We start from the raw sequence: 15213 nt of genomic DNA, 5'->3' as shown, positions 1-15213 counted from the left end.
AAACTCTAGAGAATACAGGCCCAATTTCCCCAACCTCTCTTCATATGACAGTCCCTCCAACCTGGGAACAAGTCTGGTGAACCACTCTCTCTATGGCAATAATATCCTCAAGGTAAGGGGACCAGAACTGCACACAGTATTTGGGTGTGGTCTAACCAAGGTTCTAAATAGCTGAAGCAAGATTTTGCATTGACACCTAAATACTTGGATATTACATTTCTGGACCTTCAAGAAGATGAATGACGAATGCATCAGTCAAAAGGACAGACTTTAATGGTGAAAGCCCCAATGCCCATTTCATCTTATTCTTCCCGAATACTAGCCCTATTGTGTTCCAATTTCTGATTCTTGCTGCTGCTTAAGTGAATCCAGAGTCCTGGCCTTAGCAACTCCCCTTCTGCTGAAATTCCATTTCAGCATCAGATTTAAGAAATAATTCCTGACGTCTGCCCTGAACTTGCCTCATCTTGCTTCTGTCATACCTGAAAATACTTGCCCTTCGTTAATTTTTCTATTCTGTTAAGCATTTCATTTTTCCCTCTAAGGTGATTCCCTTCAGACTGTCTGTTTTCAAGGCTGAAGAGCTATACTTTATATAATTGTTCTTCACAGCTGATCCCCATAACATTAGCAACTAGCCTGGATGCTCTTTTTTGCACTATGATCCCTTTATATCTTGACTATCAGATGGTCTACAATATTTCTGTTGTAGCCTGATCAGAACACTGATTAAACTTCAATGTACTCCTTCAGAATCTCAACTCATGGAGTTGGTAACGTAAGGAGAAGTGGCTCAGGTATAAGTAATTATCTTCAACAGGTCTGGCAGCATTTGTGGAGAGAGAGAGAGAGAGAGAGAGAGAAGAGAGTTAACATTGAGTCGAATATGACTTCTTCTTCTGAAGATGAGTAATATTCGACTAGAAATGTTAACTTTGTTTCTCTCTCCACAAATGCCACCAGACCAGAGTATTTCCAGCAATTTCAGTTTTTGTTACTGATTTCCAGCATCTGCAGTATTTTGCTTTTATTATATAAGTAGTTATCTTACCTGGTTACTGATAACAGAGGCAAAGAGGAAACGGCCAGCAAAACCAAACGAGTATATCTTGGTGAGAAGTGTTGTAAACGTTTTTCCAAAATCCGTTGTCCTCTTTAGCTCCAGTACCCCTCTTGCATCTTTATCATCTGCAAAATGATATTAAAACATTTACTCATGGATAGTGTTTGCATCTCCCATAAACCTCACTTATATTTAGTTTTGAAGTCACACACATTTTAGTTAAAATGGCTCTCTGGGTTCAGCCCCACCTGAGAAATTGAATGCATACTGAACATAGAAAATAGTTGCTTAGAAACTTCATTGCCATGTCAGTGTTAGGGACATATTGCAGCTTTTTATTCTCAGGTGGAGACTTCAGACTAACCATATCACTTGAATCTCAATCATGCTTTAGAGGAACCATTCCTGTTAGCTTAGGACTTTAGAATGATTAATATTACACACATCAACCATAAAGTACATAGGACAACACAAGTGAAGGCTCCAAAACAGCTTGAAAGATTGCAACTGGACGTTTAGCAAACTTTCTCTTCAACATAATTGTAACTATCCAAAACTTGTGATCTTCATTGAAGGGAATTTAATAACATTATTATAATTTCTTGTTATGGATCTCAAACCACCTAACCATAATGGGGAAATTATTCAAATCAACTGACTGATGGTCAAAATACCTTTACAATATATCCACCCACCAGCTTGGCCCATTTCTTCATATAAACCCCCAACTCTGTTGCCTCCAAGATCATGAGAGTTTGAAGCCATGGACTTCCCTCAATAAGTTTCTTTGGCGGTGGAAAATCATTAAGTAAACAATCTCAAATTATCAGTTCTAAAGTGCAACCTTCAAAATGTTAGCTATTCGGAATGTCCAGAATTAATATAGCATTTACAGCTTAAATTATTCTTGTCAGTTGTATTTTGATGAAGACAAGGATGAAGCCTTTTTCAATTTTAGGTACATGTGCAGCTCTGTGATCATTAGTTTGCACCACTCAAAATTATATAATTAGTAATCTTCTAACTCACCATTTCCCAATGAGCAAGAGGAAAGAATACACTGCCACATGAGCTATTTATTAATTCTATATATATATATAGGTAATTAAAGTAACACTGGGACCAAGTTTTAGTAATGCAGACAGATGAAACCAATATAATAAATCTAGATTAACATGCAGTGTCAACATGCACAGCAAACTGATGCATTTGAAGGAATTATGCTTTAACATTTTTTCCTGTCTTCAATAAAGTTGCAACATACATGACCCTTTTTTATTTGTGTCTTACCACATTGAATAGAATAGCTGCCAATACATTTTTGATTTTCTTGAAGACAAATCAAGCACTATAAAACATCCAGGAACCAGAGGACAAAATAAAGTCATATATGACATGAACTTCCAGAAACTAACAGGAGGATAATCAGCCAAAATAACAAAGGTTTCAAGCCATGTAAAATGGAAATGGGGACAAAGTACTGGTGTGGCGGTGGGAAGAAGAGACTGGAGAGAGAAATTTGGAAAATAAATCTCTTTACTTCAGGGTCAGATAAATACATACAGGTACACTTTTCACTTTTATTTGCAAGCCAAATATACAAATAACTATAGTTGACAGCAAAAGAAAAATAATACATTATTACATGGAAGTTTTGCATTTTCAACATTGTTTCAGTCATTACTGGACCATTGTGCCATTGGGCAACAGTAACTCAAAACAAAAACCACCATTACAGTAATGCACATTAATTATAATTGTATCTTTGCATCACTTTGCTCTCAAGGATCTAAAAAGCAGCACTGGCTGCCAAACTTCGGGATTCAAAGGATTCTCCACTCTGGATTAAAAGTGGATGGAGAGGAGCATGACGGTGAGCTAGATAAGAGTCCCAGTGCTGTCATGAAAGGTATTCTGGTGATTAAAGGAGGCAATTGGAGAAGCACAAAGACAGGTTTTGCCTGTGCAAATTGCTCACTATGTGTGACTGCACATCTGGGCATTATTGGATTGCACACTGACATGGGCATCATTAATGGTTCAGAAGACATCACATAACCCCTAACAAAAAGCCTTAAGCCAGTGGACAAGCATCTGTCGGTCCTGGTTTTATATGATCTACTCCCAAGTCAGCCCAGTTATGATCATGGAACAGAATAATGGTTTGCCTGCTCCTTTCTCATGCAGAGTATACTACAATCCCTGATTTGCTGCTGTTGGATTTACATTCCAGCACCCAATATCTTCGTGGCCTTCTCTGATAAGTTAACTCTTCGAGGACTGAATACAACAGCTATAAATGAAGGTGATCCATCTGTGGGAACACAAATTAGATTAATTAAATAATTCCATTCAACATACTGGAAATATAGGAGATATTCTGCTGACATAGAAGCACTGAATAATTCATGTGATTCAAGTACAGTGGAATAGTTTGGGCCTGGGACCCTGCATCATCCTCAAGCTAATTCCACCAGCTCTAATGTGATAGAACTGACACAACTGACCTCCAATCCCAAACCAGTTAGAATATTTGGGGTCAGAGCAGAATCATTTCATTTAAATATATTTGATAGGCACCTGTGCCAAATCCAGGCACATTCTGGGCACCAATGCAGGAGAAGGGGAAGAAAAAGCAGCAGTGGCAAGTCGCTCAGAGGCCAATTGGCACCATCCAGGTCGACATTCTTTATAAGGAGGCTGATATTCCAGAATATGCCAGTTATGTTTCAGTCATGTCCAAGCCTGTAACTTGCAGGTGGAACCCCACGTATTCTAAACTGGCCCGTATAAGAGGTTTTTCCTGGCATTAAGATCGCTGTGCAGAATGGATGCAAGAGCTGAAGGAGTTCCTGGCATGACAATTTGCTGCCCCCTCCCCCCAACCTTCCTCAGAAGTCACAGGCTATGCTTGGGGCAGGCAGAAGTTCTGCCCACCCTAAGCCCCATCAGAGATTCTCTGGGCAGAGACCTATGTTCCTGGGTTCTTCCTGGGTCTCAGCACCCACAGAGCCTGTAGTGCCTTCCTCCTATCCCGGAATGCTGGTAGCCCCAAGGTTTTTTGGGCTCAGAATATTTTTCACTTGCTTTCACAAGTGCAAACTAATCTTTACCAAGTAGATTCATGATAATGTTTACATACTGTTTCAGTTGTATTGGACAACAGTTTATGAAATAAAATATAAATTTCACACTTACCAGAGAGTTCTAATCCTGAGGAATACCGTCGCCTTTACCCAGATTTGTCAATTTTGTGCTCAGGCCAACACTTGTCCTTTTATAAATATAAATGTTCATTGGCTTCTTCATCGTAATGTGCAATCGACTTTCATCATTGATTCCCTTTCACTGGTGTGTTTAAAACAATCCCGTGCACTTTGTGAAATTGTGGAAGCTATGTTGACTGTACATACGATCAACGTTCAAGCTTTCTTATGCATTCAAGAGAATATGTTTTGTAGAAAAAGGTACTGTTAATGTTTGACTTGAGCAAGCAGTTCTGCTTTGGAAAAATATCATTTTTACATTTTGGCTGTTTCTGACCCTTCATTGATAAGGATGGTCATATTCACTGGTCTAGGTTAAATGACTCACTTATGCTTATTGAGATGGAAAATGTGGATAAATTCATCCTACATTAAATTTAGCATTGCCATGCCAGTGGTAGTAGATTAAGATATTGCTTATTAGAAAAATGTACAGTTTTTCCAGCTGGGTGCTAAGTGAATGTATTTACCAGAGCAAAACCCTCTCAATACCTTTTATTTCCCCCCAGTTTCTCTCTTTCCAGGTGCTGACCTTTGCTCAAGTACAATTCTCGAGGTATTGGTAATCATCGAGTAGCTGTACAAGTGCTATTTAAGAAATGTAATGAAACAATGGGAGTGAAGTTATTTTAGCAAGTAGCCCAATCCAGGCAATAGCAAACCAGCAGCCATCACAACCAATTCTTTTCATTGACTTTGCTGAATGCAAAACAGGCTGCTGATTCGCTATTGTCTGTTTCGTGCCAAGTCAATTTGCACCTCAGTAAGTATCAGCAGCTATTTGCCTGTAATGGGCATCAGACTCAAACCTGATCCTGTTTTTAATCATGTCCATCCAAAGATAGGAGTCACTGGATTATAAGAGTGGGAAGTCAGGCCAAATTTTCCCCTTTCCTGGTTCAAATGTTGTGGCACTCAGCTGGATGAGACCAGATTACTCAGCTCAGACCGGGCACTGAGTCCAAGATCATATGGTGTGTACAGTTACGGTAGCATTGGACCACCGAGAGACGCTTGCCTAAACAACATGAATATATAACAGGCAGACTGAATACAGCTTCCAACATTTTTACAAAGAAAAGCATCACAATTCTACTGAAAGCATGGTAATGCATGTCAGATCACTGCAATTACATGTCAACCAACAAGAAAAACATATCTACAGAGGGGGAAAAGAGAGAGTCTACTCACAACTGAGAGCAAGAACAGCAATTGGAGATTGAAAGGAGAAAGTCAGGGTGAGAGAGAGAGAGAATAAAAGAGAATTAAAGAAAGCGAGACGATTAATGAGTAAGAACAAACTCAGGTTTCAAACAGAAGTATTTTTAAAAATCAGTTAACTCACAAATGCCATTGGGGTGAGTTGAGAAGAAAATGGTGTTTCCAGGTCCCCTAAGAAACAAAGAAAATCATGAGAAACAAGTAAAGAGGGCACTAAGTAGAGCGCATACCTCCGCCACACTGCTAACTCAAAGCTATTACAATTGTGCAATTCTTCCTTGAGGCTTTCCCCTGCCTGATTGATTCTCTGTAACTACAAAGTTGAAAAAAATATTTAGAGCTTCCATCTCACTGTGGAGGTTTCAGGGCAATCCATATCCAACAACCTGCTCTGAAAACTCTGCTCACATTTTGAGAGCAAGGACAAATTCCCCACAGCAGCTGGGACAACCATAACCTTCTAAAACAATCAACATCATAAATAAAACAACCCACAACATTCTGAAAGAAAAAAGGAAATTTGCCCCATCTCCCAATGTTATTGGATTCTTAAAAAGAATTCCAGGAATGGGGTCTACACCTTCACCAAAAACTAACCATTTCTTCCTTGGGACATACCCCATCTGTTTACCAAGTTTCGTTGAAATTCGTACAACAGTTTTTGAGATTTTTTGTTTACAAACAGCCAAACAAGCAGGAGCATAAAACATTGTATTGTTCCAGATTCATAAGGTTACCTGGTCAGAAAGCTACAGTAAAGTGTGTTGCAGAATCATAAAAATCTATGAATAAAATAGCTGCAGTGATTGCTGTATAACAGTGAGCACTGTAGATCAAAATATCTCATTGTGTATGAAGCACTGGAACATTTTTGATTAATGATGGTGGATATTTTTATTAGGTCAGGATATCAAGGGAGATGAAACAAAGGGAGTTAAATGAGGTTGAGGTGCAGATTAACCATAGTCTAACTTAACAGTGGAATAAGCTCAGGGACGGAATGATCTACTTCTGCTCCAATGTAACAACAAAACCTTGGAGTGGTTTTGATTGCCTGAGGGAGTTGGAAAAGGAACTTTCCAGAGAAGCTTTCTCATTATTGCTCCTTGGTTTTTCTCTTCCCTCTGCCCCACTTCCCTCAGCGTATTACGTGGTTGCCGGAGGGGAGGGAACAGTGCAGAGGAGTGCCTAGTTATGATGATTCAATTATCATGTGTTGGGCAGGCCTGATGGAGCAGGTGGTTTTTTTTCTGTCCATTAATTTGGTCTGGTCATAGCGCCTTTAAGTGAAATGAGAAAAGACAATATTGTCAGAAAAAGAAAGGGTCAGGGAGAATCCAATAGATAACACTTAAAATTACTAGCACTGGAACACTTTTATTTAGTGCACAACACTGGCAAAATACTTTAAACTGCTGTGCAATTTTCCAAAATGTTAGAAACCTGCTGCTACAAAAAAAAATACATAAGATCTGTTCTAGAAAGTGTAAGATCCATTGCCAATGTTTTAAAAAAAAACTTACCAGGTGTATGTATACACAAATTGATGGATCGTTACCCACGTTGCACCAAAGTTCTGAGAAAGCCACAGGACATGCTGCAGTGGGAGAAAGAAATATCAAAGTGAGAGCTTCCACCAAACATTGATGCTAAAAGCTGAGCAGGGGCCTTCTGAATTTTTACAGCTATCAGTTACAGTTAAAAATTATAAGCTCGGCTGATTTTGTCTTTGAGACACTCACGTCAGCACTGTAGGCCAGCAGGAAATCTGAATTGGTAGAATGATAGAGCATCGGCTGGCCAGGGTGGAAGGGTAGACGGATAGAATGAAATGTTTCACCAGAATCATTCGATCGAATTATTACACCACTTTGTTTTCCACTATGTCCGATGTGTCTTGACTCATCAGCGGTCAGAATTACCTTTCATTTTAAGACAAAGGAATACATTATTAATAATTGCACAGGGTTTCCTTTTTTGTGTTGAGAGGACATTTCTTGCTTCACCTGTTTTGAAAAAATCTCACCTTCTTGGAGTGCTCTGGTCCTACATTAATTCCAAATTCCTTCCGTATATAATAGTTGTTGAGAATGGTTGAGATGTCAACAAATGTTTTCCCGTAATCCTCACTGCAATTCAAAGGACATCACTTATCTGTATCTTCACCAAATAAATTACAAATGAATAAAAAAGACAAGATCCTTTCCTAAACCCTTCAGTCAGACAACAGAAGGGACAGTAACAATCATTCACATTCTTTACCCTGCTGAGAGAGAGAGGGGAGGCGAGGCAGTGTTGTATTGTAATTAATACATCAAAGTCCAGTCTCTTAAATGCTTAACAGTTGGAAAGATGTAAAGCATTAGGTAAAGAATGGGGTAAAAAGATACACTTACATGAAGGACAGAAAACTGAAAAGGGGATGAATGGAGAGGAAAAGCATGATTAAGAAACTGGAACAGAGAGTAGCAAAAGAGAAAAATAGGCATGGCAAGTAGCATTTAAGGTTTTTGTTGGTTTGAAAATTTGTATGAAAAATTAGTGTGCAAATACTCGTATGAAATTCCTTAGTTCGTTAATGTAGAAAAGCAAAATAACGTCTGCTAAAATAGCTAAGTGGGCAAAGGGTCTTCATACAAATATGTCAGAAATTTGAGCGCTATTACCACACAATGCAATTTCAAAATGACCTGTTTCCATATTGCAACTTCTATATATTTGTTTTCTATATGCTTATGATTGAGTATGAGAGATTATGTTTAGAAATTAAACATAAACTTACAGTTGGCGGTAGGAATAGAAACTTCATCCATCGAATGCAATGAAGCAGAAGACCAGAATGATTCAAGGTAATCTTATCCCTATATGGCACAAGGTTGACAGGATGTAGTTGTAACTTGGTTATTACTCAATGTATTTTGGTGCTTCCTTAATATTTTATGGCAATGGATTAAGGGGGTAGATTTTTGTATTGCCTGTTGATGGACCCAGACTCCGCACACATGGCCAAACCCAAGGAACATCAAGAAATGAAGCTGGCTTCATCTACAAATTTAGAGTCAGCTACCAGTGCAGGATGTGTATCCACAAGCAACTCACTCCACCCCAGAAGAAAAACTAAGTTTGGACATGTGTGTGGGGGGAGGGGGGGTGCGGGAAAGTGTCTGGAGCAAGATATGGGGGCAGGAGAGGGGGCGGTGCGATTGTAGGGAACATGAGGTAAGGAGAGCTGCTCTTGAGCAGGGTGGGTCCTGCCCTGTTCATTGGTAACACATTTTGTAGAGAGGCTCTTTAACAGGTCTAAGTCCCTCACTGAGGTATTCAAGGGGCCCAAGATGTTGAAAAAAAAGAGTCCAATGAATTTAACAGTGTACCCAGGGCACAGGCTGACCCACTGCTAAATTGGTATTGCTTTGCCCCTGTTCTCTGCCCAAGAAACACAGTCACACACACACCAGTTTCTACCTTTCATTTCTTTGTCATTTTATTGCATTGAATAATTAAAAACATAATGCGGATAAAATTCAATGTTGGTGGAGGTGTGGAACAAGGCTCAGTAAATTTGTACAAAAACAAAAATAGCTGTAAAAACTCAGCAGGTCTGACAGCATTTGCGGAGAGGAACACAGTTAATGTTTCAAGTCCGTATGACTCTTTAACAGAACTAAGGAAAAATAGAAATGAGGTGAAATATAAGCTGGTAGAGGGGGTGGGACAGGTAAAGCTGGGTAGAGGGGAAATCTGTCACCAGTCATACAGTCCATCTGCTACTACCTGTTTTGTGCCTCCACATGTTGAATTTTACCCCCAAATGACATGTGAAGTTCTAAATGCTGATAGTCTCTTGTAGCTCTGTTGATTGGATACCAGACTCGGGGGCAGAGAACCTTTTATCCTTCTTGGGCTGGAACAAGAGGTAATAAATATGCTGCTCGTCACACAGACCACCTGAGTTTCCTTTCATGAGACTTTCATGGTAGGTGGGAGGGTAGGATAATGGCAGAACTACACACATTCCTTGCCACGCTGTCACAGTACAGTCGTCAGGCACTTGTAGCTGTGGGCAATAGGTAGAGATCAACGCTTGACGCTGCCATCTGGTGGTGACATGATTTGTGTGACCATAAGACCATAAGACATAGGAGCAGAAATTAGGTCATTCGGCCCATCGAGTCTGCTCCGCCATTAAATCATGGCTAATAAGTTTCTCAACCCCATTCTCCCACCTTCTCCCCGTAACCTTTGATCCCCTTACCAATCAAGAACCTATCTATCCCGGTCTTAAATACACTCAATGACCTGGCCTCCACAGCCTTCTGTGGCAATGAATTCCATAGATTCACCACTCTCTGGCTAAAGAAGTTTCTCCTCATGTCTGTTCTAAAAGGTCTTGCCTTTACTCTGAGGCTGTGCCCTCGGGTCCTAGTCTCTCCTACTAATGGAAACATCTTCCCCACGTCCACTCTATCCAGGCCTTTCAGTATTCTGTAAATTTCAATCAGATCCCCCCTCATCCTTCTAAATGCCATCGAGTATAGACCCAGAGTCCTCAAATGTTCCTCATATGTTAAGCCTTTCATTCCTGGGATCGTTCTCGTGAACCTCCTCCAGACCCTCTCCAGGGCCAGCACTTCCTTCCTGAGATACGGAGCCCAAAATTGCTCACAATATTCTAAATGTGGTCTGACCAGAGCCTTGTAAAGCCTCAGCAGCACATCCCTGCTTTTATATTCTAGTCCTCTCGAAATAAATGCCAACATTGCATTTGCCTTCCTAACCTTAAGAGAATCCTGGACTAGGAGTCCCAAGTCCCTTTGCACTCCAGATTTCTGAATTCTCTCCCCATTTAGAAAATAGTCCATGCCTCTATTCTTCCTACCAAAGTGCATGACCTCACACTTCCCCACGTTGTATTCCATCTGCCACTTCTTTGCCCATTCTCCTAACCTATCCAAATCCTTCTGCAGCCTCCCCACCTCCTCAATACTACCTGTCCCTCCACCTATCTTTGTATCATCTGCAAACTTAGCCAGGGTGCCCTCAGTTCCTTCATCTAGATCATTAATGTATAAAGTGAAAAGTTGTGGTCCCAACACTGACCCCTGCGGAACTCCACTAGTCACCGGCCGCCATCCTGAGAAGGACCCCCTTATCCCCACTCTCTGCCTCCTGCCAGAAAACCAATCTTCTATCCATGCTAGTACCTTGCCTCTAACACCATGGGCTCTTATCTTACTGAGCAGCCTCCTGTGCAGCACCTTGTCAAAGGCCTTGTGGAAGTCCAAGTAGATAACATCCATTGGCTCTCCTTTGTCTAACCTACTCGTTACCTCCTCAAAGAATTCTAACAGATTTGTCAGGCATGACCTCCCCTTGATGAAAGCATGCTGACTTTGCCCGATTTTACCATGCACTTCCAAGTATTCTGAAATCTCATCATTAATAATGGACTCTAAAATCTTACCAACGACCGAGGTCAGGCTAATCGGCCTGTAATTTCCCGTCTTTTGCCTCACTCCCTTCTTAAACAGGGGGGTTACATTAGCGATTTTCCAGTCCTCTGGGACCCTCCCTGACTCGAGTGATTCCTGCAAGATCACCACTAACGCCTCCACTATCTCTTCAGCTATCTCCTTCAGAACTCTTGGGTGTAATCCATCTAGTCCAGGTATGTGTGTGTGTGTGTGTGTGTGTGTGTGCGCGCGCGTGCGTGTCATATTCGCACCTGACCATACCTCAGCAGTCATTATTAGGCAGGAGTTGTAATAGTTACAGGTAATGCTTACTGGTGCAGAGAATGAACTGATTGATTTCTCCCTTCCCCAATTAGCCACAAGAAAGTCATTTTGGCTAGGTTATGTTACATAGTACAATAAATTTTTATTTCATTGATCTGAGGTAATAAACTTCCAGCACACCAGCTATGATCCTACACATTGCATAGTTTGGATTAAAAACAGAAAATTCAGGTCAGGCAGCATCTCTGAAGAGAAACACAGTTAACGTTTCAGGTCAATTATTCATCACGAAAACATTAGTTCTGATGAAAGGTCATTGGCAAAAGAAACTGGGCAGTTGGCAGCACTAAGATATGTGCAATACTGATTTGACTCCAGCATTGCCATTTAAGCTCTTCATTCCAGCTAACATCCTCTCAATCTCATGTAGCTTTCAGCATCAGGAAGGACTGCTCCCAGCTGCGCTATTTATAAGCATCATCAGGTTAATTGCTGGCTGATTTCTTCTGGCTGTGGCTTCAATTATATAAGTGTTTTGTATTTTGTATAGCTGTTTAAAGTTGTGAAAGTCTATAGGGACTAGTGTGGCAGGTGCTGAAGGGGTTTTTGCTGACTTCAAAGATCCTGCACAAACCAGTTGCTCCCAGACAACACAGTGCATGGCTAGGCATTGCCCCTGAAATGCAGCATGCTTGAGAGAATGCACAGAGGTGATGATAAGGATGAAGAAGATGATGAGGAGGAGGATGGTGGCTTTTGACAGGAAGCCGTATCCACTCACCATGTTCAAGGAGCAATTCTCCTACCTAAGCCTCGGAAAGTAACACTTTGTGCAATGTCTGTACTTCGGTAAAGATGTCCTTCTTGAAATCTGCCATTTGCTGCAGCCTCAGAGGAGTGCAAGGACCACTCTGCCAGCGGCTGTGAAGGTGACTGATACAATTAACTTTTATGCATCTGGTTCCCTCCAGGCTGGAGATATTAGCACCATGGTGAACCAAAGGATAGATACTGGGCCACAAGGAATATCAGCTGACATCATGGCTGATGAGTCCAGTGTGCTACCCATGTACATGTGCAGCATACCTATAAGAAATGTGATAGAACAGACCACTGGTGAGATGAAAAAACACTCCCGCTGTCTGCAAGAGCCCTGCAGTACTCAACAAAGTGGGTGTGAAGATTCACCATGGTGTGCTCCATGCTGCACTACCTCGCCATCATGAGAAGAGAGCCTTTTCCACCAGCTATTCAGCAAAGCAGTTAAGAAGTGGGAGCATGAGGAGGAGGGAGAGGCAAGTCAACTAACTCAGCCCTTTTTTTGGCTGGGCTGTCCACATAGATCCCAGTAACCACAACTCCAATTCCCCATTCATTGGCAGTCCTTTTCCTTACAGGTCATCACAGCACCCACTAGGCCGCAACACAAAAATAAAAGCCACCACACAATAAACATTACAAACCAAATTTCTAATTGAAATGATTCCAAATTGCACACTGAAGTCAACTAATTATCCTGGTACATTTGCCTTAGTGCCTGACTTCTGCCTGCCTAGGAGAGCACATCTGAGCATGGACAGCAACAGCCCATGCATGAGGACCCCAATTGCATGAGGTCATTAAACTTCTTGTGGCACTGCACTCAGGTTTTCAGGGCTTGACTTCTGACATTGATCCCCACAAACTATTTGTTCCCACTGCCTTTTGAACATGCAGGGCCTCCTGACCCTCTTCAGATATAGAACATCTCTCCTCCTCCAGCAAGGCCTCTAGTGCATTGTCCAGAAACCTGGGAACCAATGTTCTCCCATGCTGTACTCTTATTCAATACTACCCAGGTCAGGTGCAATTTCTACATGACTGCCAACACCTGCTCCAGTCACAACCTACCTCTCCTTTAAGAGGTATGGGCAGGATTTAAAAGGTGCTAGTCACTAATGATATTGACCTTTTGCTGATCAGACAAACAAGAGCACAGTTACTACTGGATGGATGCTGCAATTATTAAAATGAACAGGCAGCACAAAGTTGGCATGCTGCCTGCATTACAATCAAAGTGTGTGGGTTAATCATGCAACTTGACCCCACGACTGTGTTCAGAAGCTGTTGAATTTAGGCCCAGGTTTACCACTTACATAGGCATGTTAATCACTACTCATTTATTATTGATAAAGATCTTAGGAAAAATCTCCCTTATTCAACTAAATGTGTTGCTGTTCAGTCTAACAACAAATCGGCGACCTCCTAGATGTACAAGGATAACAGGTGCATGGCAATGCCATCACCTCCATGTTGCCCTCTGAAGTCACACCATCATGACTTGAATGTATTATGCCACTCCTCCACAGCCACTGGGTCAAATTCCTGACCCAATAGCATTTTGGAGTATCTTCACCACATCGCCTACAGCAGATTGAGAAGGTGACTCACCACCACCTCAAGGGGAAACAAGGGATGGGCAATAAATTGCCAGTGATAGTCATATCCCAAGGAAGAATTTTTGAAAAGCTCCTGTAGATGGCAGAGAGTGAATGTTGAAGGTGGTGGATGGGGTGCTGATCAAGTGGGCTGCCTTGTGGATTGTGTTGAGCTTCGAATGTTGTTTGAGCTGCACTCATCCAGGCAAGTAGTATTCCAACAGACTGCTGACTTGTGCCTTGTAGATGGTTGCCAGGCTTTGGGGAATCAGGAAGTGAGTTACACACCACAGAATGCCCTCTGACCTGACCTGCTCTCGTACCCCACAGAATTTTTAGCCTTCTGGTCAATGGCAACCCCTCTCATTTAAGACTGAGATAAGGAGGATTTTTTCTCTCTCAGACGGTCATTAGTCTGTGGAATTCTCTTCCCCAGAGAACAGTGGAGGCTGGATCATTGAACGTTAAAGGGTGAATTAGACAGACTTTTGATTAACAAGGGAGTCAGGGATTATGTATGTTAGGCAGGAAAGTGGAGTTGAGACCACAACCAGATCAGCCATGATCTTAATGAATGGCGGAGGTGGCTCAAGGGGCTGAATGGCCTACTCCTGCTCCTAATTCTTGTCTTCTTGCGTTGTGTTCACTTCTTACAGCTATGTTTTCACAATTACTCCACTTATTTTCAGAAGAGCGTGAGTTTATATCAGTCCCCCTTTTCTGTTGCGGGTGTGGAGCCCTAAACCAGAACTGCAGGATACAAGGATTTCAGTGGCACTGCCTTACCTCCTGTACAGTCGTGAAGTTCCGCCAAAAAACAGCCAAACAAGTGGCAAGTTAAAAGTAGTCAAAGCAAGAATGATCTGAAAAAAAATGTGCATTAATTTTAGTGCTAAAGTACAATATAGTTGGAAACTTCCAGATAACAAGGCAATTGTTATATTTAAGTTTACTAAAAGTAGGGGAAAAGAGAAGCAGCAGAAGCAGCAAGCATATTCTATCTCTTGCCACTATTCTGTGTACTGCCTCACTGCCAGCAAGGTAACCACAAATACTGAAGGAACTGTTTCTGAGAAAAGCTTTATAAACTGTCACAAAAATAAGTTAAGGAAGCAGGTGTTCATTCCTTCAAGATAATGAAGATGAGGATTCAATTTATAAAAATCTCACAGGGACTTTTATGGCTTTTTACATAGCATGCTACCGAGAAGCGAATTTGTAACATAGCTCAAGGTTCCTGCTGTCTTCCCCCACCTTTTATACTATACATTGTTTGAAAGTTTGTTACTGTTTTTTGCACTTCATATCCTCCCCAATGAAGCAGAGGATGATGAAGGGCTAGAAACAGAGGACGGGGCAGTGGAATTAATTTTACATTCTCTAACAATGATCCATCACAGACACAATGGGCCGAATGCCTCCTTCTGAGTTGTAAACTTCAATGGTTCAATACCCGAACACCCACCCTCCCAAAACTGCCTTGCTGCAATCAGATGCAAGTTTGACAC

General features: G+C 41.4%; 1 protein-coding gene across 1 annotated transcript in view; it reads right to left on the bottom strand.

The window, feature by feature from the left end:
- Positions 1 to 15213, bottom strand: part of LOC144696754 (sortilin-like) — a 118205-nt gene that overhangs the window by 49375 nt on the left and 53617 nt on the right. Inside the window, exons 3-8 of the mRNA XM_078568437.1 lie at positions 14492 to 14568; positions 7577 to 7679; positions 7293 to 7472; positions 7074 to 7147; positions 5675 to 5721; positions 1052 to 1188 (exon numbers count right to left, since the gene is read on the bottom strand). Of these exons, the coding sequence (XP_078424563.1) occupies positions 1052 to 1188; positions 5675 to 5721; positions 7074 to 7147; positions 7293 to 7472; positions 7577 to 7679; positions 14492 to 14568 (618 nt within the window). The remainder of the gene's footprint in view (positions 1 to 1051; positions 1189 to 5674; positions 5722 to 7073; positions 7148 to 7292; positions 7473 to 7576; positions 7680 to 14491; positions 14569 to 15213) is intronic.

This window comes from Cetorhinus maximus, chromosome 22, assembly GCF_964194155.1.
Source record: "Cetorhinus maximus chromosome 22, sCetMax3.hap1.1, whole genome shotgun sequence".
NCBI classification, from domain to species: Eukaryota; Metazoa; Chordata; class Chondrichthyes; order Lamniformes; family Cetorhinidae; genus Cetorhinus; species Cetorhinus maximus.
This window is presented reverse-complemented; position numbering and strand designations above follow the sequence as displayed.